Source organism: Dermatophagoides farinae, chromosome 1, assembly GCF_024713945.1.
Source record: "Dermatophagoides farinae isolate YC_2012a chromosome 1, ASM2471394v1, whole genome shotgun sequence".
NCBI lineage: Eukaryota > Metazoa > Arthropoda > Arachnida > Sarcoptiformes > Pyroglyphidae > Dermatophagoides > Dermatophagoides farinae.
This window is the reverse complement of record NC_134677.1, coordinates 68,852-92,525: the sequence shown is the minus strand read 5'-3', so window position 1 is coordinate 92,525 and position 23,674 is coordinate 68,852. Positions and strand designations below refer to the sequence as shown.

Genomic DNA, 23,674 nt, shown 5'->3' with positions numbered 1-23,674 from the left:
ATTAATGAAAAGTTTTTTGTCTTTAATTTACCTTAATTATTGATATAATTCATATTTTTTATCTCATTATCTTAAATTCTTGACAGGTTAATAAAGACTAGAGACAAAAATAGACTATAAATTTTGCCCGTATATCAAATTGTGTTTTGAGAATTCCGCACGCGCAAACGAAACGAAAGAAATTCTTCATTTCTCAATGATTCAATTTATTTTTTTTGCTTAAATTTAAATCATATAACTCAAGTGTTAATGGACCAATTAATTTCATATCAATTTTCAACATTAAATCCAAAAATTGTTCATTCAGATATCGTATCTCCTGGATACCTGTTAATAATTTAAGATAGATTGAACGTCCTTCGCAAATGGATGAATATTTGACTTGTAAATATTTTCGTAATAGATGACTGTATGTTTGAAATTGTACGGCGATATAATCACGATGAATTAGATTTGATCTTTCCGGATAGAACAGGATCATCATTGATAACTGTGTCGCAAAAGTTGAATGGAATTAGATTCGATTAGAAAGCAAATAAATAAATATGGAAATATCGATTACCAGATTAAGAATTGAATCATCATTACGCCAATCATATCGAAATGAAATGAATAAATTTCGTAAACGAGCAATCATTTCTTCCCCATAGGTTTGTTGCAGATAATCATCGTCGAATACAATGAATGAATGGCGGTCTTCTGCGTCTGGATTAGGCAGCAAACATGATTTACGTGATTCGTCGAAAAATCTCAAATTAATAATCCATTTAATATCAATGGCACTGGCTTTCAACAATTGTATCTGATCTTCTTGACACATTCTTTTGAATGGTGGTATATTCTTCACTGTTATAATTAAATTTTTCATACTCATTTCCAGATATTTAAGTCCATCCTGTACATGACGTATGATTTTTTTATTTTCAGGATTATCACCTAAATCATATAATGTTCGCAGATAATGATTAACTTCGTCCAATTTTTCTTGTTCCAATGGATTCAATTCAAACAGTTGTTTTTGTCGCTCTTGTTCATCATCAGGGTTAATGTTTGTGACTGATGATGTTTGGTGATCCAATGGATTCAATGTGTGTTCCAATCGAATAGCATGACGATAAGCAAAATCGGAAATGTGCCAAATATAATTACTGCAACTTGATAATTCTATTATCGGTGCAGCTTTTTCTAAATTGTCAAACATTTCGTGACCATTTGAATTATTGTCGTCGTCGTCGTCGTTATTTATACTATATGCTGCTGTTGTTGTTGTTGTTGTACTATTCTTGTTGCGTAAACAATTTGAATTTTCAAAACATTCGAATTGGTCATCATTCATCAAAAAGTATTTTTTGCCATCACAATATTGTTTGTTGTTGTCGTTCAGAACGTCGTTTGAATTAGAATGGCTACTGTTGTTGTTATCATTTGTAACGATCCCAATGACTTGTTTGACATTTTTCTCATTTTTTGATTCATATTTTATTTCATTTAAATTGCAATTTTTCGTGCCAAAAATATCTTTCTTGTTATCATTGATCATTGACATATTGCCAACAACATCATGATCATTATAACATTGGTTTGTCGGCCATTCGTGGCCATTATCAGTAATAATATTACTGCTTCCCATTGTTGAATGGTTTTTCGTTTCACATTTTTTATTAATAAATTTGATCAAATCATCATTTTGGACCAAACAGTCCATCGATGAGTCATTATTATTATCCATTAATAACGGTATGATGATTATATTTGTCGGCGATGATTGTTCATCATCATCACTGCCACCATCATCGGAAGTTGAGGTTTTTGGTTGTTGTTGTTCCGAACTATTGGGCCGTATATCATGACGTCGACGATGTTTTCGATGTATATTCAACTTTTTATAATGTTCGGTGAGAATCCAATCCTAGACAAACAATCGTTCAAAAGAGAATGAAGAAACAGAAAAAAAACAAACAAAAAAGCAAATAAAATATGCAAAATGATTATCATCACCATCATCCATCTCCACTGAGAATCAAAATCATTGGAAAAACAATCATTAAATTCATCATTTTTTGTTTACTTTTCGCATTCCAATTTCGAAACATTTTTTCAATCGACATTGGCGACAATTTTTTCTTGTACGGGCTGTCATTTTACAATTGCCTCCGGTTGAACAACGAAAATTCTATTAATCATCGAATTTTTTTTGTTTTGTTTTGTATTGGGAAAGGAATCGTAATACAATATCGAGATCATGATCGTGATGAAATAAACAAATAAACAAATAGAAAATTGAAAAACAAAAAACAAAACAAAACAAAAACGAACCTTGTTACGAAGTGCATTACGACGAAAAAATGCTTTACACGATTCACATGTTAATGCATTGAAATTATAACCTAAAAATGATGATAATTAACAAACATTGATTGATTGATTTAATCGATCAACAACAATACCTAAAGCTTTATCACCACATACACCACAGATTTTGTTCTTCAATGGAAAGTCCATTTTCTCATCAGCATTTCTTCTTTTTCAAGGTTGTGTTTCTATTTTTGCAAGAAAAAATGTCAAGAGAATATTATGAAAAAGAAGAAACTTTCAAATTACTTTAATGATGTATTGATTTGATTTGATTGGAAATGAAAAAAACACTAAAAATAACAACGACAACAACAAGAAACACATAAACAAAACAAAAAAAAATTCAATTAAAAATTCAAAACAACAACGACAACAACAACAAAATCAATTTTTATCGTCAATTCACGAATGTAATGATTATTTCTTTTTCATCAGCATCATCAACATTGAATTACAATAATAATGATGATCATGATGATCATCTGAATGTGGTGACAATAGTACTCGATTTGTGTATGTGTGTGCGTTTGCATGTGTTTTGGTTGGTTATTTTTTTATGATTGATAAATTATTTGTTTATTGCCATGATGATGGTGATAATGATATTTTTACCAGAGATTTACACATTTGAATGTTTGTGGCAGCAATATCAAATTTGATAATTTTTTTTTTATTGGTAATCCAGTGAAAGAAATATTTTAAAAGAGTGTGTGTTTTCCAGAATTGGTTGATTTTTAATTTTTAGTTCTTGATTTTTTTTGATTTTGTCTTTGTTGTCGTTCGTGTTGGTGGATTCGAATTGTAAGCCAATTTCAAATCATCGGTCATTGAACTGGCAGATTAGTATTTAGAATCCAAAAAATTGGGATTTCAACGAAAAGAAACAACGAAAACTTGGATTAATCAAAGCGTAACCAAAAAAAAGGAAAAAAACGAAAAAGTTCCCAATTAAAAAAATTCACTTGCTATATTTATCTATCTGTGAGCGAGATGGAAAAAATGCAGTAATATGCTTGTTTCAATAAACATAATTGTTACATTCGGCAAACAGATTCATTCATTGAGTGAGAGATTTCTTTTCAAGAATCACCCGAATGAATAAATTATAGTAAAGCAAAAGATTATCTTGATTGTTCAGCAAACATATTTTCGAGGGTGCGAAAATGTAAAAAATATGCTTAATGATTTACCATTTTTATGGTAGACTGAATTTTTCTTTTTTTTCATTACATTATGACTATTATCTATTATTATTATAATTATGAGGATGATTTTTTCCTGAATGAATTAATCGAAAAATATCCATAGGTGCCTTGAAGCATTTGATTTTTTATTCAACAGTTAGTTTCATTAGTCATGAATGTTGTTGTTTGATCATAATGATCAATGTTTTGCTTTTGGGTTTCTTCTGGTTTACCTTTCTGGTGTGCGTGTGTTTGTGTGTTAAAACATGTTGTCATTATTGGAACTCGTCAATCTGGTTTTTTCGAATGTTGTTGTTGACTTGTTCGATATTCAATAATGATGGTGAGGATTTTTTTCCATCATCATCATTATTTACAATGCGACTAAAAGCCCATTGCAGACTATTATAATGATGACTTTTCCAAATTCCAAACTCATCTCTGGATTATAATTTCAATGATTATAAAATAATGGACTCCATTTGACAAGAATATGACATGGAATAATCAAGTTCTGTGTGCTGTGCTGTGTGCTGTGTTGTTAGATAGATTCATCATTTTTTTATTTGTCCATTATATATGACAAAATTACACATTACTTGGGAAATTGTCAGAGTCAATAATTCATCATTTAGTTGCTGATCAATACGAATACAAATACGAATAGAAAAATGATTAATTGACTGTAGAATATCTACTACTATTCTTTATTGGGAAAAAAACCCAAAACACACACACACACATTGTGACTTTATTGCCAAGGTTTTTATTCTTACCGTCCAAGAGAGTTTTCCACTTCGTCATCATCATTAATGTGTGTGTCTGTGTGTGTGTGTGTGTGTGTGTGTTCATCCCACATCCTACATCAAAACATTTTTTTTGAAGATAGAGATAGTCTTGAAAATAAGGCAATGCAATTGTGTTGTTGTTGTTTGGGCACCACCACCATCATCATCAATAACCAACCATTATTATTGCGTTTGCTCGAGTCAAGCCAAGCCGAAAAAAACCACCAAAAAAAGTTCTCAAAGCTATAGCTTGCAAAGTAACTAAAATCATGTTGATGAATTTCACAGTGAGTGAGGTTTTATTCACTTTTTTTTAAAAATTCTCTCTGCAAAGAATATACCATCCATCCATCCATCCACTTTTGTCTTCAATAACAACAACATCATTATCATCATCATACAGCATTGAGATGATGACGACAGAAACAAACAAAATAATGAAAAAATTACAAATCCATCTAAACGACTCTGTTGCTGATGTTGATTTTGATTATCTGCTGCTATATATTCAATTATTGGCGCATGCTCATTTTTCATAGTTTGTTGCGTTTCCTATGACGACATTTAATTTTTCAATATATTCACCATACATGCGTCAATAATATCAGAGAAATCTGGAACAGCAACAAAACGGCATTGGTCATGATGGTTGACACACAAATTGGAACCAAAATCAACATCACGAGTATTGATATATCGTATATATCAATATCGCTGCATTAGAGAAAAGTCGTGGTGCAAGGCCGAATTCAAAATGAGAAAAAAACATTTGAATAAAGTCTCGAGACTCTCGAAAAAAGAGAAACAAAACACATAGTGATTGCATGCAACGTACAACAAATAGTGGCCGGCAAAATTTTTTTTTGTTTTGTTTTTGCGTGTGGAACCAGAAAAAAATAAATAATCGATATCCGAACCAACAGTCGTCATTTCTTTCGAATGATAAGAATGCGCCTGTGTATTCGATATGCGCTGTTGTGCTATTTGTTCATTAATGTGTTGTGCACATGTGGCGTCTGCTATTTTATCAACAATTTCGTTTCAATTCATTCACGGATTCGGGTATTCGGGTATTAAAAAAGAATTCTTGTCTTGTGTCATTTATTGTTGTTGTGCTATATCCCCATCCATTCACACTATTCCCAATCGTCATGGATTGTTTGATTCGTTCTTCAACATCATCGGTTACAATGTAACAAATTTTCTTTCCATTATTTGTCAGATGATCTTAATTTCAATTTCAATTTTAAAAAATCATTAATTGCTGATCCACAGATTATTAAATATGATGATGATGATGATTTTGAACGAAACGAATTCGATTCCATCAAATGACAAATACACACCACACATAAAGGCATTATTATACAGATTATACAGATCTCACTCATTCTTCATTTGAAAAAGGAGCGATATACACTGTATGTATGTATGGTTAGATGAAACAAAAGTATCCAATTAAAAACTGTTGAATAGTAGTCATTGATATCCAGTCTTGCCTGATCTCGTGTGTGCTCAACCTTCATCGATCTTTATTTTTCTTCTGATCAACTGTATTTGTAAATCTCATTTATCGTTTTCATTGGTTTTATTATTGTCATTAAACTAATTAAATAAATAACAACAACCAAGAGGGAGTACGGCGTGAAAAGCGGTAGTAGCTATCTGTGTGTCCGCTCGACTGATGATGATGATGAAAGAAGAAGGAGGAGGAGGATGGATGAATGAATGAATGAATGAATGAATGAATGATGATGATGAAGAGTAAGAAGAGAAATACAATCAACCAAAAAAAAAAACTAACCAAACCAACCAACCAAGTTTAGTTGTCGATCAGCTATCAAATAATTGACAACAACAAAATCATCAACAATCATCATCATCATCATAATAAACACATTGCAAGTGTTTGTGTGTGTGTGTGTGTGTGTGTGAAATACACAATTTTCTCTTCTTTTTTTGGCGTCATCAACAACAACAATATTCATAAACATATGCATCGATGACAGCAACATTGAATTTCGATTCGACAATGGTATATTTTTTTGATCAATAATTTTCAAAGTCTATTCCATGTGTGTCTGTCATTGTCAGTGTCATTGTCGTACAGCTTGTCATTTAAAAAAAAAATCCAGAATGAAATTTTGCCGTTGTTGTCTCCAAATTTTCTCTCTGGTGTTATTTTTCAAAAAAAAACTGCAGACAAAAATAATCGTAGCCGTTTTTTATTTTATTATTAACTACAATCGGTGCATTTTTTATTTTCTTACTTTTCGTTTTTACCGTTTCCTTGCCCCCTTTTTTTGCATCTATCTCTCTCTCTCTTTTGCACATACCACATTTGAAAACAAACACACAGTTATACACACTATCCAGTAAAGTTTTTTTTCCATGTTAATGATAATGATGATGATGATGATATATTTCATCCCTATCTCTTTGCTTTCTCTCTGATCTTTATTGATGGTGTATGTGTGAGCTGTGTATACATGTATGATATGGATATGGATGTGTGTATCCATCTCTTATCCTCGATTAAAAACCGAGAAAAAAAAATCTTTTTTTATTCTCCAACATCACAAATATACAACACAGAGACGGTATCGTTTACGATTTATTTTTGCTTGATAGATTTTCTTTCAAACTGTTACTACCACACACATCTTCTTTTACCCAATCGATGCTCATCACAATATCAACAACAAAATTCATCGATATTTTATGGTTGTGGTGAAAGAACAAAAAATATCTGAAAATTGCCATTGTCGTTTTAGCCTAATCTAACTATATTACAATGTGTTGTGTTATTGATTCTATGTATTCACAACATTCACATTTTTATAAAGAAGAGAAATTATAATGCAATTTCACAAGAATATCAACAACAAAGCAGAAAAAAAAATTTCATGCATGACGACGACAAGTATCTTTCGATTTTTCTTGCTAATACGACGTGTGCGTGTGTACGATGTTTGTTTTCATTTTTTTTTCTACATTCAAATGTTGTGAATAGAAATTCGCCGCTTTTTATTTTCTGATGATTTTGTGTGTTTGTGTCATATCACAAATTTCAGTAACCGACAAATTATCACGAATTGGAATTTTTTGTTTTGTTTTGTTTTTGCACCATTATTCGAAATATTTGATGATTTAAGAAAATTCAAATTTTTCGACTGAAAAATATTTTTCCTGAAAAGTGTGTACAGTATGTTTGGGTCATTGCACGGTTTTTTTCTCATCAGATTTTAACTAACAAGAGAGCATAGTTTATAATCGATTGGTTCCATTTCTAATACTTTTTTTTTAATTTTTGTGATGATTCTTTGAATAAAACAAACAAAAAACTGCTTGTTGATATGTACCCCATGATGATGACCATGATTACAATGGGAAATGTCTATATGTGCCATTCATTTATCAAACAACAACATTAACAACAGAAATGGACAAACTGAAAACAACATTTTATCAAATGATAGAAAGAAGAAGATGAAAAAGAAAACCGTCCACCCATATTTGTCACAATAACAATTTTTTTTTTTTTTGGATGCATTGATTTATATTTTCACCCTTAAAAAATTCATTCAGAGATTCAAGTTGAATTTACACATCATAATCAAATGAATAATGTCCATTTTTTTTAACTCGTAAACAATGACTGTGAAATGTCAATGGCAAATATTTACTCATGAAAACGATCAACTACTACTACTACTATTATACCGATCACATTGATTTTTTTCGTTTTTTGTTGCAACAATTTAAATTCCCGTTTTCTGTTTGTTTATTATTTTTTCCCTTGTCATCATGATCATCATCATCCTGAAAAATGTTAGCAAAAAAATTATGTATTAATGTGCAAGTTCATGATGATTTTTTTTTTGATATTAATTTTCAATTACAATGCTATGTTATTTAATAATGGCAATAACGATAATGATGATAAAATTGTGTATTGTATACAATGTTTATTTAGAGTTGAGTGTGCGTGTTATTACATAATAATCGTCATCATCAGTTTATCCGATTCTATTCTATATATCACTTTTGTCCATCTGCGAGTCTGTGTGTCTTTAGAACGAAATTCAATTAAATTGATACAACTGTGATAATTGAATTATAAGCACCACATTACATTACACATTATGGCTTTTTTTTTGTTGATTTTGTCATTTTAAAATTCCTTTTTTTTTGGTTCACATTCTTGAAATTATATGATCACAATAATAATGTATTTCGAAAAGATTATCCAATCAATTTGATTGACTTTTGTGTCATCCGGGCCATATAGATCTGTTTTTTTTGTTCTATATAGAATGTTGAATTGCGTTCTATATATATATTCTGGTGAATTTGTGTGATAAATCATTATTTTGTTTCTACTTTAGTTATCATATTTTTCACGTGTATCTGTGTGTATAGTGTTGGTTTTCTATATATGTTGTATGTTGTGTGTTGTGTGTCGCAAGCCAAAAAAACACTCTTTATCTATCTAACTACTCAACTGTTGTTATTGGGGGTTCTAATTCAAATATTCACACAACAGGAATAAAAAGGAAAAAAATACGACAGCAAACACCAGCGAAAACATAGTAGCTAGCCGCGAATCGCTGTTGAACATTTTTTTTCTTTTTTTTTGTTGTTGTTGCCTTTTTCCTCTTCCTCGGCAACGGAAATAAATGATAAAGATGAATTTGTGTGTGTGTTTGCTAGTATGTGAGATAAAAGGAAAAAACGAAACGAAATGAAAAAAATGTTCAACAGTGAAGCGCATGAATATTGTATCCAATTTTTTTCGTTTTCCAACCAAAATGATACATAGATTTAGACAGACAGAGAGAGAGAGAGAGAGGCTATTTTTTCTTGTTTGTTGTTATCAATCAATCTATTTATCTGTCTGTTCATTATGGTGAATTTGATAGTGTGACATTTTTTTTTATTTTATTTTTTGATCTTTTTTAACCCTCAACCCTGGCAAAATGGTGATGAATATTTTCATCATAAAAAAACCACTACATTCAGTGTCATGTTTGTTTATGTGGTTCGATGCTTAGAATGACGATGATATGTGAATACATCTTAGTCAGTCATTTTCTCTTTTTTGATTTATATTTATATTAATATTAATTAATCGCAAACTAATCAATCGTCATCATGATCAGGACAGGGGTTCAGTACAGTTTGATTTCAAGTTTTAATGTGTGGATAAAAGATGGATTGATGAAACAAAAACGTTAATAAAATACAGCAAAACAGGTTTTTCTTTCTTATTCACATCTTCTTTTTTTTTATTAATTCACTCATTCGTTATTTGGGTTAATAATAATTATTTTCTACCAAATGCCTATATCCTCTGTCTGTGCGTGTGTGTGTATTTTCCCTAAAGTAATTATTTTCGCATACAACTTTAAATCCTTGTTCAACGTGTTTAGATGATCATCTTAATTTTTCTCTATTTTTTTTCTTCTTTTTTCATTGGCCACTATCGTCGTCATCATCATCTTTCTGCTTGCAATTCATCAACATTTTCTTCTATTACAGAAAAAATTGGATACCTACCCCAATCATTAATGATACAATAGTAAAGTTGTCAGGGGTGATATGGATAACAATACAAATCATTCCAATCATCATCATTACCAAAAGAAGCGAATATCGATTAGCATTCATTATTGTAAATAAATAATCGAAATTGAAAAAAAACGAAACAAAACAAAACAACAGAGCCATGATGGAGGATAGTGATGATCATTTGAAATATAAACCAAATAAATTGTGTGGAATTTGTGGTGATAAAGCATTGGGTAAGTATTGGATTTTGTTTGAAATGGAAAAAACTATTAATTAATTTGGAAACAAAATACCACAGGCTACAACTTTAATGCAATAACATGTGAAGCATGTAAAGCATTCTTTCGACGAAACGCCCTTAGAACAAAGGTAAGTCATTTTCTTTTCATTTTTTTTTTTTTTTTGCTTTTGTTAAATTTGCCCATTGCTTATTGATTTAGGATTTTAAATGTCCATTTGATGGTAATTGTAAAATAGATTTGGTTACCCGTCGATTCTGTCAGAAATGTCGATTGAAAAAATGTTTCGACATTGGAATGAAAAAAGTAATGATGATGATGATGATGATTTATTATTAGATCATCGAATGATTTGTTTGTTTGTTTTTCATTCATTCTCAATTGTTTTCTCTTTCTTTATATTATATAGGAATGGATATTATCCGATGAAGAGAAACGAGTAAAAAGAGATAAAATAATGGAAAATCGTAGGAAAAAAGAATTGTCATCAACATCATCATTATCCTCGCCATCATCATCCTCTATTCATCAGGTAATGATGGCCAATGGAAACACTAACAATATCGATGTGATGATGTCGTCGATCACTAGTCAAGAAGACAATAGTAACCATTCCGACAACACATCATCATCGAACCAATCATTTGTTGTGAATGATAATAAGTCGATTTACAATACAGTTAACAATAACAATCATCATAGTAATAAAACTTTAATGAAAATGCCGGCCAATGGTAATGTGAATACCCATCATCAACCAATTAATCGGGATATTCCGGAAAATAATCATCACAACAATCGAAATAATCAGAAAGAAAATTTTTTCAATTCTTTATACCTATTCGAACAACATAAATATCAACAGAATCTATATTTATCGAGTAAATTTTTCCCTATTTCTCCTCGAACCGAAAACAACAACAACCATGAACCATATTCGACATCAAGATTTGTAAATAATAATAACAACATTAAGTCATCAAATCAACCACCATCATCATACCAACATCAGCATCATCATCATCATCATCATCATTATACTCATCCTCTTCATTCTCCTCAACCTCAACCTCAACCTCAATATCATCATCATCAACAACATCATTATCAACAACAGCAACTACAACCTCAATCACAACCTTTGCCTCAAATTCATTCTTCTTCTGCATATGAAAAGTCGATTAACCCGACCGCAACAATGTCTCCAAATAGATCGTTGTCACTGGCAATGAAAACAACAAATTTTCAAGGATCTCTACCATCACCACCATCTAGCCATTCATCTTTGTGCAATATCAATGCAAAAAACAACAATAGAAATATTGAACCTGATCATCTTAATATTAAAACCGAGTGCAATGACCCTATGCAAACAAACAGCACATACAACATATCATCATCGCCAGTTGTTGACCAATGTCAACGTCCAATTTTTCCTCTTAAAACCGAACCAGATGAATACGTTACACTGGCAAAGCATCATATATCATCGATAATTGATAACAATCACAATCAATTCAATGGCAAAGGACAGTGTCAATCTAGTTGCCAATCGAATTCATTCACCGATCATCATCATAGACCATTCATTTCATCTGACGAAAGTGAAAGTGCCAACACTGTTCTAAGTACATACAACAATAATTCCAGTGATGCAGAAAATTTCAAAGAATCTGCATCGAAACAGCCTGTAAACATAAGCAAAGAAGGTAATTATTATTTTGTATGATATGATGATAAATGCCAAATTGACCCATTTTGTTTTTTTTTATTATTATTCATATTCATATTGAATAACAACAACAAAATATAGATGTATGTCGTTCACCAACATCTCCATTAAATGATAAAACTTTTTTGACAAATGTTTCATCTACATTGCCTGAGGAAAAATCCGGCCTAAGTGGAGCCAACAAATATGAAGATAACTTTGCCAAAATGATGAAAGGCCAATCAGCTGGTAATCGTATCAGTGTTTTTCAATTGAATCTAAATGCAATGGCGCCCGAGTCCATTTCCGAATCCTATAATTATATTGAAACTTATCGTTTGGAAGAGCTTGCGGATGCTTGTGCACAATTACATCATTGGTGCAATTATAGATCGATTTTATATGAAATGCGCAATCTAAAAGAAATCTATCGAGTTGCTGAACATGTATTTCAACATTTTATTTCGATGGCCAAAATGGTTACTGCATTTACTAATTTATGCGAAACTGATCAACTATCATTGCTCAAGTATTCGGTTACAGAGATACTTATCTTGCGTTCAGTGTCTTGTTTTCTGCCCAATGAAGATGCTTGGATTTTCAATCTAGATGTATGTTTTTCTCAAATATATAAAATGTATATTGATTTGTTGATTTATTGATTTATTGATTTATTCATATTAATCACAACTATAGAATAATGAAAAAGGTACATTACTACAATTCAACACTTGCAAAACACAATTATCGGATTCAGAATTTAGCGATGATATAAGACATTTCATTTTGGCCGTACCGGAAAATTGTCGAAATGATCGTAACTTGTTCGATTTAGCGACAATGGTTGTTCTCTTCAATCCCAATTGTTCCGAACTGAAACATAAAGATGTTGTTAGGTGAGTTGTAAATCAATATCTACCATTTCCTTGATTTCTTGTTGTTTTTTTTATCACAAGATTGGAACACATCACATATTGCCATTTGCTCTGCAAATATATTCACATCAATTATTCATCATCATCATCATCACCGTCAGCGTCGTCTATGGTTGAACATGATACAACAAAAGCTATTCAGTTCAATACAATGTTGAATCTCATTGATCGTTTACATAAAATCAATCAAAAGTTTAATAATGTTTTTCCATTCCGTTTCATTACTGAAGAGTACAACAAAAAACGTTTGGCTCAAATATAAAATAATCATCAAACCTCTGGTCCTCAAAAAAAACAATCATTTTTTGTTCATTTGTTTGGTACTTGAAATTTAAAAACCTTTTTTTGGTTTTTCTCTCTCAACACTGAAAAAACTTATTTGTGTAATTATTATTTGTTGAATATATATATTTTTTGTTTTTATTTTTATTTTCATAATTATTATTATTAACATTATTATTATTATTTTTATTGTTGTTGTTGTTGTTGTTGCTGTTGCTGTTGCTTTATACAACATGTTTATCATTTTATCTTTCAATATCAATTCTCTCTGTAAACACTCAAAAAAATTTCTCCACCAAGTGATTCCTTTTCAAAAAACAAACAAAAAATTATCTCTGGGTTTAATATCGTCATCATTGTTAATTTGAAAATTTTTATTACGTAATAAATTTTCACAAAAATCTTTTTGACTGAAATTTATTGTTTTTTTTTCAAAAAAAAAAATTGGAAAAAAATTCAAAATTCGCTCTCAAATTAAACGGAACGTACTATTTGAACGACAAGGCTCACGAAAAAGTCTGAAAGAAAAACATGCGGCTTGATTTTTTTATTTTGATTTTTGTTATGAATAATAAATAATATTCGTCTGCATTTTGGTCATCAGTTTATCGATTTGTTTATGAAATCCACCGTAACCATCAAAAAGGAAAAATGACACATAATTACGTTGTCACTGCACAAAAATCTACGGCAGTTTTTAACGCCATTTCAGGTAATCTATTCTTACTATTCTTTGCTTGAATTAATATGATTGCTAAATTCAATTCAGGAAATTTTACATCTCCCACTGATTTGAACTTAATTCTGGACAAATTATGTCGAATCGAAGTTCACCTAGTGACAGCCGAAGGTTTACGATCATTGAAAGAAATTCCTCTTAATGGTCGAATATCTGTCATAAAATCTTTTCGTATGCCCAATGAAGATAAAGATCTTTTGTTTATCATGACACTCAAAAATAATTTAATGATTCTTGAGTTAAGTCGTGATCCAAAACATGGTGATTTTGAGGTCAACACAAGAGCCCATGGTATTATTACTGAAAAATCCGATCGACCATCAGAGAATGGTACACTTTGTGATGTGAATGCCAAAGCTCGAATTATTGCCTTGAGAATATATGATGGAATATTGAATGTATTGAAGCTGGATTTCAAAAATCGGAACATCAAATCCTACAATATTCGAGTGGAAGAAAATACTCTTATCGATTTTGTATTTCTTCATGGGTACGATAAACCAGTACTTTGTTTCATCTATCAAGAAGATCGAAGTCGCCATTTGAAAACGTATGAAATAACCGAAGATCGAGAACTTCGTCGTGGACCTTGGCTACAGGAAAATATCGAATCAGATTCATCTATGTTAATACCCGTATCCGAACCTTATGGCGGTGTCATCGTGGTTGGCCAAGAATCAATCACTCATATCATTGATCAAAATCAATATACTGCAATTGCACCACCCGAGATTGCAAGTTCAAATTTTTCATGTTTTTGCAAAATCGATACTAATCGTTTTCTGCTCGGTGATCTAAGTGGACAATTGTTCATATTGATTTTGCATCCCAATGTTCAAGTTGCTTCATCGTCGTCGGCGCCAGTTTCACCATATGGTTTGAAACTGATTTCATTGGGCGAGACATCTGTTTCCAGTTGCCTTTCGTATTTAGACAACAATTATGTATTTGTTGGCTCAAGATTTGGCGATTCACAATTGATCAAACTCAAACACGATGATAATGATACCAGGAAATATATCGAAATAATGGATACGTATGTTAGTTTAGCACCTATCGTTGATATTCTCGTTGTTGACCTTGACAAACAAGGTCAAGATCAATTGATCACATGTTCGGGTGCATATAAAGAAGGATCTTTGCGTATCATCCGTAACGGTATCGGTATCAATGAATTGGCCACTATCGATTTACCCGGAATCAAAGGCGTTTGGCAATTGAAAGTCAATTCGATCTACGATAATGTCGTTGCAATGGCTTTCGTTGGGCAGACAAAACTATTAAAATTAAAAAATGAAGAAGTGGAAGAAACTTTTATCACGGGTTTTGATTGTTCACAAGAAACGATGTATACCGGTAACATTATTGCCGATCAATTTGAAATGATTGTTCAAATAACGGCCAATTGTATTCGATTGTTATCGGTACACGACAATAGAATCACAAGTAAATGGATTCCACCAAGCAATATAACATTGGTTTCTGTCAATGATTGTCAAATAATTTGCAGTTCCAGAAATAAATTACTATATTTGGAAGTGATCCGATCGGAAATTAAATTGATCAATGAAATTGAAATGGAATATGAAGCTTCATGTCTGGATATTAGCTCGTTGACCGAAAAACGAAGCAAACTTTGTGCCGTTGGATTATGGAAAGATATCTCGGTTCGAATTATGAGCCTACCGGATTTTAAACTTTTGCATACGGAAAAACTTGGTGGTGAAATTATTGCCCGTTCAACATTAATGGCTCATTTCGATCATACCAGTTATCTATTCACAGCCATTGGTGATGGATCATTGCTTTCGTATATTTTGAACACTGAAACTGGTACATTGTCTGAGAAGAAAAAAGTAGTTCTAGGAACACATCCAACATTTTTGAAAATGTTCAAGACTAATTCATCTAGCAATATATTTGCCTGTTCCGATCGTCCAGCTGTCATCTATTCAAGTAATAATAAATTAATATTCTCCAATGTCAATCTAAAAGAAGTGAATCATATGTGCACATTAAATTCGGAAGGCTATCCTGATTCATTGATATTGACCAACGATAGCCAATTATTGATTGGTCAGATAGATCAGATTCAAAAACTTCATATTCGAACGATTGCATTGAATGAAACTCCCAGACGTATAGCTTATCAAGAGTCCACGCAGACATTTGGTGTGATAACAATGCGATATGATGTACAGCTTGAAGATGGCCAAATGGTTTCCTCACGGATTAGCGCCAGTACTTTGGCGCAAAACATTACTCATTCACGATCATTACCGACAATGGTGAAACCAACACAGATTTCCAATCACTTCTATCCGAATGAATTGGAAGTTTATCATCTATTGATTATTGATCAAACAACGTTTGAAGTTTTACATGCCCATCAATTTATGGTCAACGAATATGCCACTAGTTTGGTTTCCTGTAAACTGGGCAATGATGCCAATCATTATTATATTGTTGGAACGACATTTATGATTTCCGATGATATTGAACCGAAAGCAGGCCGTATTATTGTATTTCAACTTGTCGATGGTAAACTTCAACAAGTTGCTGAAAAAGAAATCAAAGGAGTGCCGTTTTGGCTCCATGAATTTCATGGAAAACTTTTAGCTGCCATCAATACATCGATACGATTATTCGAATGGACATCGACACATGAACTTCATATGGAATCATCGGTATTTTCATCGACATTGGCCATTCATACGAAAACCAAAGGAGATTTCGTATTACTTGGTGATTTACTGCGATCATTCTCACTGTTTGCATATAGTCCACTTGGTGGAACTTTTACTCAATTAGCCCATGATCTCGAATCGGCTTGGTTGTCAGCCATGGAAATCATTGATGACGATACATTTATTGGTGCTGATACTAATTTCAATCTATATCTCGCTCAAAAAGATTTGTAAGTCTTGGTTGTTCTATTGATGATTGCTAATGTTTTTGTTTTTTTTTTCCATTTCAAAAGGAATGTGGCAGACGATCCGGATAGATCGAAATTTCTTACCCAATGTGGTTTCTTTCATTTGGGTGATCTTGTCAATGTCATGAAACATGGTTATCTTGTTATGAATTATCCACACGAAATGAATAATCCAATCATCAATAAACCGATTCTTTTCGGTACATACTCTGGGAGCATCGGTAAGAATTTTTGTTAGAAAAAACCATCTCTTGTAATTATTAATGTCCTATTATTACATGTATTATAGGTTTAATTGCACAAATACCAAAAGATTATTACGAATTTCTATTGAAATTACAAAAGAATCTAGCATCTAAAATCAAATCGGTTGGAAAAATTGATTACGATTTCTGGCGAACCTATACGAACGACAAGAAAACCGAACCATCATTGAATTTTATTGATGGTGATCTTATCGAATCATTTTTGGATTTAAACAGTACCGAAATGGCCGAATGTGCTGAAGGGATAATGGTAATGGGCAATATATATTTTTTATTTTTTATTATTGAAAAATTGTCATTTTTCTTTTCATTACATTTAGTATAATATGAATGGCCAGAATCGAACAGCCACTGTAGATGATATCATCAAAATTGTTGAGGAATTGTCACGAATTCATTGATTTACATCATTGGCAATGGTACTATTGAACGAACAAACGGGGTATTTGTTACTGTTTCATATTTGGTTCTTTTTGTCTTTCTACACAGTCCAATCACCACTTTGCGTTTGGTTTTGTTTCTTGTTTTACCATCAAATTCATCCAATTTTTGTTTGTAATGGTCCAAAATTTTAACACGATAATCATTATTTCTCGGTGTTGTACAGGAATAAAAGCCATTCATATTTAAAATTGTTTCATACATTTTTTTCAAAATTATTCTCCGTACTATAAATGATTCATTCAGTAGAGTTTGTTTTGCTAAATGATTAAAAATATTGTCGCACATAGATTTTAATAGACGATCATCATTGATCAATGCTAACCACTGAATAAATGGTAGCAATAATTCGTAATAGATTTGGGACCTAGCAGCTTCATCGATTTTTTCATCTACGATCAATTTTAGTTCTTCAAGATAAATGTCACAAATATGAAGAAACAGACCAATGGATTGTGATGTCACCGATATGATATAGTCAATGACATCGGCTTTAATTTCAAATGTTCGATGTTGGTTCACGATACTTTGACGATAATTTTTTAGGAAAATTTCATGTTCAAACAATTTTTGTTGTTCATTGTTGTTGTGGACAGTTTGTATTTGTTTTTGCAAACAATTTCTGAGCATGATACGAATGAGAAACATATATTTATCAATGCGAAATGCATCGATACTGTTCCAGGATTCAGCTAATGCTTTGAAGCCCGACATAAGGAATGATCCGTTGTCCGAGGATCCCATTTCGATAATCAATTCTTCGCCACCTTTTCGCATTTCTTCATACCAAACGATGTAGTAAAATCCTCTCCATAATTGCATCCACTGAATCATTGTCAAATCATTCGGACAGTTTTGCATCATTTTTCGTAAGGTTGCCAGACGTTTTGCGTGGGTTTGAGGAGCGGAAACTCGTTGAACAAAATTCAAGACAAATAATTCGTTACTTGTTTTATTCTTCATGTTGATTTTTGAATAATTTTGCAAAATGAATGCCATATATATGCACACCGCGTGTGGCAAATATCAAATCATCATTAAACATGTGATCACTGTTGGATACTTGATTCGTATGAACTTGGCATATTAAAGTGTTTTCACCAAGTAAAAAAAACCAACCATGGATAATAACAGCTTGAAAACTGATAATTTGGACATTAAATATCGTAATGATTTCCTCTATTTTCTTAGTAAAAGTCAACAGAATAAAGCATCGATCCGTTTCATAGAAAACGCACAAGATAAGGATGCCAATATAGAAGCGTATGATCCCAGTGTCAAACATTTGGCTGTTAGTAATCTACAAACATCGATCGGTTTACAGAAACATGCTATTCTTCGAAGTAATGATATAGAATGTGTAAAATTTTCGAAAACAATAAATTTTAATAATTAAATTCTTCAACGAGAGAATATATGCACATGAATTATCAATGATGGCTTGGTTTTTTGCCATCCACATAAAAATTTCGTGTTGCAGGCGGTAGTGTGACTTGAATATCTTGTAAATCTTTTTTTAAAATAATTTGACAACCTAAAGAGTGAAATAAATGAATTAAAAATCTATAAATGCATTTGATTGCAGTTAATTACTTAATCTAGAATTTGATTTAAGAAATGGAGCCATATCTAGAAGATCCTCTTCTTCTTCACTGGCTTCAGGTATTTTATCGAAATAATCATCACGAACATATACATGACATGTACAGCAAGCTAATGATGCTTCACATGCACCTTCAATATCGATAGAATTTTTTTGAGCTAAATACATAACATTATCACCGGCAGTGCCTTCAACAGTAATCTTTTCGCCTTTATTTGTTATGTAATGGACACGTATTTTCTCGGCCACACTATCATCATTATCATTCTCAGCAGCATTATTATTATTCGAAGTATCATCAGTTTGCAAAGTCGATGTGAATGATATGTTTCGTGGTGAGCTTATTAATTTATTATTATTAAGATTAAGATTGATGATTTGAAAGAATCTTCTAGCATTAAATGATGAATTTGATAACAATTTACAAAACATTTCTGGCTTTTCATCAAACATTTAAACTACTATTGAACCACACATGACAGACACAATCGAATGTGCGTCACACACACAAACATTTCGATGGTAGTTTAAACAATCGATATTTCAATGAATCGATGGGAATATAATTCGAAAAATATCATAAAATCGTCATTGTCATTATTTATTCCATATGCATATTTATTGATTATTGATTTCCGAATAATATTTTTGTAATCTTTATGTATATCATTATCATTGGAATACCATAAAACGCTATGATGGCCGATCCAATATGAAATGTTTTTCTTATTTCATTCGCCAGATGATCATGCTTTTGAAAGTCTTGAACACTTTTGATTGCCACACAGATCGCTATGATGATGCACAATATTAAAAATGTAATCATTACATAGATGAATTTACGTATTGGTTTTCCGGCTAAAATCTGATAAAAAATGCCATAAATAACACCGGTAGAACCGAACACAACAAAAAACCATCTGATTGCTGCATAGATGCCGATGACATAATTGTTTTCATCGTTGTTCGTATCAATACATTCACGAAATAATAAATTGAATGACAAATACATTGGTGGAACAAGATCAAGAAATCGTATGCAATTCGGTGTAGCAAATCCACCTTCTAATCGCATATTTGATTGTGGACTGGCTGGAAATGGACTTTGTTCACATTTTTCTTTCGGCATCGATTTGATTCGTTGTTCAATACAACAAATGAAACCATTTTCCTGTTTAGTATTCTGTATGCTAATCATTGATACATAGAATTCGGCACCATCTTTATGATCATCATGAGTTATAGCTATGTTTTTCACCGATTTGATTTCCGAGTTCCGAAACAACAAGAATTTCATGACACAATAATCTTTGCTTGTTTCGTTGTACATATTTGGACGAAAAAATTTCGGTGTAATTTGAATGGATATTTTTTCTGTGGTGCCAACAAAAAAAGTGATCATGACTTTTGTTTTTTTAAAATCAATGCTGCTTTTCCGATGAAAATATACCACATGGATTACGTAAATATGTCGATAAGAGTTTAATGTTTTATTATCATTATTGTTTTGTTTTAGACACACTTTATTCCATAAATTGGTTGAACATCGTTCGTTCACTAGGATGGATAATATCAACGACATGATAGACAATAATAAACCGATTACGATTAATGAGACAAAGTACGTATCGAGGGTTAATTTGAATTCCATCAAAGTGTCGAGAATTTCGAATCGATACATTTTGATTACAATGGCTTGACCTGGTATGTTTTTTTTGTCGAAACAATCTTTTTTCATATATAAAAACGAAAAGTTCGCCAACTAAAAAAGTTCTAATTACCAATTATTGCCAATTATTACCAATTATAAATTATAAATGTTTAATAAATGTTCCCCCCTTTCGTTTGTTTGTTAGATTGGCAATATCATAATCGATTGAAATCTGGAGATTAATCTGTAATTTTTGGCCGTTGTCGTAAACATCTTATGACATGAAATGGGGCAAAAAATAGATATACGGAACTCGATTTGTTATTCAAGTGGAATTTCATTACTGCATTCGATAGATTACAATGGATAATCAACTTTGATATTTGCGGATTAGTGCTCATAGCGATGATCATTATCATTAAAGATCGATTCAATCATCAATAATTTTATTGCAGATAGACAGACAAATTGAATACTATTTAAACCCTTGATATAAGCTAATAACGAGCCTCTTTTTGTTTCATATTGATCAGTGATCTGTAACAACAACAACAACAGTGAATCAAATCCGAAAGGATGAAGATTGAAATTTTTTGTCTATTTTTAATTACATCATCATTATGGATGATGTCGATAGAAGCAGCTCGTGGTAAGATTATTGATTATCGTTGTTTTTTCCTGAATTCACATTTTGTTTTTAGAACCGGCCGTTTCACCTTATGTGGATGCAACAAGAATGCCGAATGAGAATTATCTTGTCGATCTTCATCGTGAAACAGGACTAAATTCAGTTACATTAGCATTTGTATTGGGAACGGGTTATGGTTGTACACCTAGTTGGGGTGGTGAGAGTACATTGCAAGATTCGAGAATAATAAATGCTGTGAAAGCATTCAAAAATGTTGGCGGTGATGTTATTGTTGCTACTGGTGGTGCAATGGGACCATATTTAGAGGCAACTTGTTCGTCACCCGATCAATTGGCCGATGCATATAAAAAAGCATTAGACATTGTAGATAGTACACATCTAGATATCGATATCGGTAAGTGGTGGTCACATTCAGTGTTGATGATAATAAATTAATCCACAAGTGGTTTACCATTTTTTCCCATGCACACTCATATATAATCCTATTAAGAGGCATCAATCAATGTTGATATAATGATGAATGCATTGAAAAAATTACGATCCATGATACCATCATTGACCATATCATTTACAATGATGGTCCAAGGTGATGATTATGGTATTGTCGACATTCTTGGGGTTGATATATTGAAACGTGCCGTTCAGAATAATGTTGAAGTTAACATTGTTAATGGTATGACAATGGAATTCGGATCCAAGCGCGCATCATGGGGTGATGCAGTCATAGCTGCTAGTGAAAGTTTACATCGACAAATGAAACAAGTTTGGCCACATAAATCTGATGAAGAATTGTATACAATGATCGGTGTGACACCAATGATTGGCCGTAATTTTAATGGTAAAATATTCCAAATCAAACATGCTGAACAATTGGTCGATTGGGCTAAACAGAGGAAAATCGGTCATCTATCCTTCTGGTCGGTGGGTAGAGATAATGGTGATTGTCCGGGTGGCGGTGTTTCACCATCATGTTCAAGTATTGCTCAGAATAAATTTGAATTTAGTAAAATTTTCCAACAATATTCCGGTACACATATTCCGGACCATTTTTCTACGACTAAAAAGCCAAGTACAGAAAATCCTCATCATTCAACAAAACCTAAACCATTGAAAATTGATTGTTCCACTGGTGTACAATATATTCCACATGAAACGTATTGTGATAAATATTATTGGTGTTTCGAAGGTAAACCACATCTGGAACAATGTGCAAATCATCTGGTTTGGGATCCGAAAATTAATTCCTGTAATTATGCTGAAAGTGCACAACGTACTGATTGCATTTAAGAATAGAGAATGTTTGAAATTATTTTAATGAACTAAGTACTAATTAAAATGGCATTTTCAATTTTCAATTTTCAATTTGAATTTCATTGATTACGATCCATATCGATATGATGATGATGTTGACTTTGTCTCAATCTCATTTTCCATTATAAGCATTATTATACACACATACACAAACAGAAGGAAAAACCAAATGAAAGAGAAATTTACCCGGTCGATTTTTTCGAATGTGAACATCATCATCATGATGATGATGATGATCGTTTTCTTTTTTTACTTTTTATTTTTCACTCCCCGTGCGTGTGTGTGTGTGTGTACACAAGATATACGATAAAGTGCAAACGCGTTTCCATGAAGAAGAAATAGAAAAAAAAATCAAGAAATTAAATGTGTGCAAGCCAATGATGAACCAAAATAGCAATGACGATCATCATCATGATCCTTTGATCATCCGACAAACTTGTTACAATAAGACGAATACACACGAATTATTTATCGAAATAAAAAAACGAATGAACGGAACGTATCCAAAAGAAAAATAACGAAATTTTTTTTAATCGTTGTCGTCTCGATGATGTTGTTTGATGATAATGTTCACGAAAATTTTGAACGATGGATACTTTTTTTGAAAAGAAAATCCAGCAGTAAAAAAATCCATTTTACTGACCCGTTGATCACGAGACATTTTATCTCTCTCTCTCTCTCTTTTTCCCCTCATCACCAACAACCTGTTGACCGATCTTGACCGAACGCATTTTGTGGGCTGAATATAAATGTAGTAGCTATACAGTACCAAAAAAAAAAAAAAAAAAAAAAAAAAAACAAAAACAAAAAACAAATCAACATTCGTTTGATACATTCGAAGAAAAATTATGATGAGTGCAAAATCAGTTTACCACTAACCATTGATATAGATGACTGATAAGGACAGAAATCGTCATCATCATCATCATCATTTTCTATAATTACAAATGATGATTATTAACCAAAAGCTTAATTGAATGATTTTTTCTATTTTTTAAAAATAAAAACAACGGT

At 31.8% G+C, this 23,674-nt stretch overlaps 7 protein-coding genes across 13 annotated transcripts; 3 read left to right on the top strand and 4 right to left on the bottom strand.

The window, feature by feature from the left end:
- Positions 1–189: 189 nt before the first annotated feature.
- Positions 190–3,115, bottom strand: LOC124492246 (uncharacterized). 3 transcript variants are annotated; one of them, XM_047055084.2, is made up of 6 exons: positions 2,602–3,115; positions 2,448–2,540; positions 2,317–2,387; positions 2,069–2,173; positions 563–1,909; positions 190–490 (listed from the first exon to the last, which is right to left on the bottom strand). In XM_047055084.2, the coding sequence occupies exons 2-6, from the start codon at positions 2,500–2,502 to the stop codon at positions 194–196; spliced, it is 1,875 nt and encodes a 624-aa protein (XP_046911040.1). In that variant the 5' UTR covers positions 2,503–2,540; positions 2,602–3,115; the 3' UTR covers positions 190–193. The 3 variants fall into 3 exon arrangements, with proteins under 3 accessions (XP_046911040.1, XP_075586849.1, XP_075586848.1); XM_075730734.1 differs by having other exon boundaries at positions 2,727–2,971; XM_075730733.1 differs by having other exon boundaries at positions 2,448–3,084.
- A 550-nt stretch (positions 3,116–3,665) lies between these two features.
- On the top strand, positions 3,666–13,481 carry LOC124491945 (uncharacterized). Of its 5 annotated transcripts, XM_075730692.1 has the most exons (9): positions 3,666–5,519; positions 5,603–6,362; positions 9,869–10,131; positions 10,197–10,267; positions 10,339–10,443; positions 10,547–11,846; positions 11,951–12,459; positions 12,545–12,744; positions 12,805–13,481. In XM_075730692.1, exons 3-9 carry the CDS (start codon positions 10,056–10,058, stop codon positions 13,043–13,045), a joined length of 2,502 nt encoding a protein of 833 aa, XP_075586807.1. In that variant the 5' UTR covers positions 3,666–5,519; positions 5,603–6,362; positions 9,869–10,055; the 3' UTR covers positions 13,046–13,481. The 5 variants fall into 5 exon arrangements, with proteins under 5 accessions (XP_075586807.1, XP_046910633.2, XP_075586813.1 ...); XM_047054677.2 differs by lacking the exons at positions 3,666–5,519; positions 5,603–6,362 and adding an exon at positions 6,415–8,158; XM_075730698.1 differs by lacking the exons at positions 3,666–5,519; positions 5,603–6,362 and adding an exon at positions 6,940–7,282.
- Positions 13,402–17,637, top strand: pic (DNA damage-binding protein pic). Its single transcript, XM_047054019.2, has 6 exons — positions 13,402–13,777; positions 13,835–16,721; positions 16,785–16,960; positions 17,029–17,255; positions 17,326–17,424; positions 17,495–17,637. Exons 1-5 carry the CDS (start codon positions 13,717–13,719, stop codon positions 17,404–17,406), a joined length of 3,432 nt encoding a protein of 1,143 aa, XP_046909975.1. The 5' UTR covers positions 13,402–13,716; the 3' UTR covers positions 17,407–17,424; positions 17,495–17,637.
- On the bottom strand, positions 17,245–18,557 carry Nnp-1 (Ribosomal RNA processing protein 1 homolog Nnp-1). The gene has a single exon (XM_047054023.2). The coding sequence runs from the start codon at positions 18,443–18,445 to the stop codon at positions 17,408–17,410; it is 1,038 nt and encodes a 345-aa protein (XP_046909979.2). The 5' UTR covers positions 18,446–18,557; the 3' UTR covers positions 17,245–17,407.
- Positions 18,558–18,812: 255 nt separating this feature from the next.
- On the bottom strand, positions 18,813–19,640 carry Fdx1 (Adrenodoxin-like protein 1, mitochondrial Ferredoxin 1). Its single transcript, XM_047054024.2, has 2 exons — positions 19,040–19,640; positions 18,813–18,980 (listed from the first exon to the last, which is right to left on the bottom strand). Exons 1-2 carry the CDS (start codon positions 19,500–19,502, stop codon positions 18,877–18,879), a joined length of 567 nt encoding a protein of 188 aa, XP_046909980.2. The 5' UTR covers positions 19,503–19,640; the 3' UTR covers positions 18,813–18,876.
- A 10-nt stretch (positions 19,641–19,650) lies between these two features.
- On the bottom strand, positions 19,651–20,790 carry LOC124491390 (uncharacterized). The gene has a single exon (XM_047054022.2). It carries the CDS (start codon positions 20,785–20,787, stop codon positions 19,675–19,677), a length of 1,113 nt encoding a protein of 370 aa, XP_046909978.1. The 5' UTR covers positions 20,788–20,790; the 3' UTR covers positions 19,651–19,674.
- Positions 20,363–22,704, top strand: LOC124491389 (chitinase). Its single transcript, XM_047054020.2, has 5 exons — positions 20,363–20,511; positions 20,566–20,753; positions 20,906–21,349; positions 21,402–21,743; positions 21,840–22,704. The coding sequence occupies exons 3-5, from the start codon at positions 21,277–21,279 to the stop codon at positions 22,634–22,636; spliced, it is 1,212 nt and encodes a 403-aa protein (XP_046909976.2). The 5' UTR covers positions 20,363–20,511; positions 20,566–20,753; positions 20,906–21,276; the 3' UTR covers positions 22,637–22,704.
- Positions 22,705–23,674: the final 970 nt, after the last annotated feature.

Coding starts and splice junctions, on each gene's coding strand:
- LOC124492246 (XM_047055084.2), bottom strand. CDS start 2,502: ATGGACTTTCCATTGAAGAACAAAATCTGTGGTGTATGTGGTGATAAA. Junction 2,388..2,447: donor ATGTGGTGATAAAGCTTTAG/GTATTGTTGTTG, acceptor CATCATTTTTAG/GTTATAATTTCAATGCATTA. Junction 491..562: donor ATGATTCAATTCTTAATCTG/GTAATCGATATT, acceptor TTTGCGACACAG/TTATCAATGATGATCCTGTT.
- LOC124491945 (XM_075730692.1), top strand. CDS start 10,056: ATGATGGAGGATAGTGATGATCATTTGAAATATAAACCAAATAAATTG. Junction 11,847..11,950: donor TGTAAACATAAGCAAAGAAG/GTAATTATTATT, acceptor AACAAAATATAG/ATGTATGTCGTTCACCAACA. Junction 12,460..12,544: donor CTTGGATTTTCAATCTAGAT/GTATGTTTTTCT, acceptor TCACAACTATAG/AATAATGAAAAAGGTACATT.
- pic (XM_047054019.2), top strand. CDS start 13,717: ATGACACATAATTACGTTGTCACTGCACAAAAATCTACGGCAGTTTTT. Junction 13,778..13,834: donor AGTTTTTAACGCCATTTCAG/GTAATCTATTCT, acceptor AATTCAATTCAG/GAAATTTTACATCTCCCACT. Junction 16,961..17,028: donor TACATACTCTGGGAGCATCG/GTAAGAATTTTT, acceptor CATGTATTATAG/GTTTAATTGCACAAATACCA.
- Nnp-1 (XM_047054023.2), bottom strand. CDS start 18,445: ATGGCATTCATTTTGCAAAATTATTCAAAAATCAACATGAAGAATAAA.
- Fdx1 (XM_047054024.2), bottom strand. CDS start 19,502: ATGTTTGATGAAAAGCCAGAAATGTTTTGTAAATTGTTATCAAATTCA. Junction 18,981..19,039: donor TAAATCAAATTCTAGATTAA/GTAATTAACTGC, acceptor TTCACTCTTTAG/GTTGTCAAATTATTTTAAAA.
- LOC124491390 (XM_047054022.2), bottom strand. CDS start 20,787: ATGAAAAAAGATTGTTTCGACAAAAAAAACATACCAGGTCAAGCCATT.
- LOC124491389 (XM_047054020.2), top strand. CDS start 21,277: ATGAAGATTGAAATTTTTTGTCTATTTTTAATTACATCATCATTATGG. Junction 21,350..21,401: donor GTCGATAGAAGCAGCTCGTG/GTAAGATTATTG, acceptor TTTTGTTTTTAG/AACCGGCCGTTTCACCTTAT. Junction 21,744..21,839: donor ACATCTAGATATCGATATCG/GTAAGTGGTGGT, acceptor AATCCTATTAAG/AGGCATCAATCAATGTTGAT.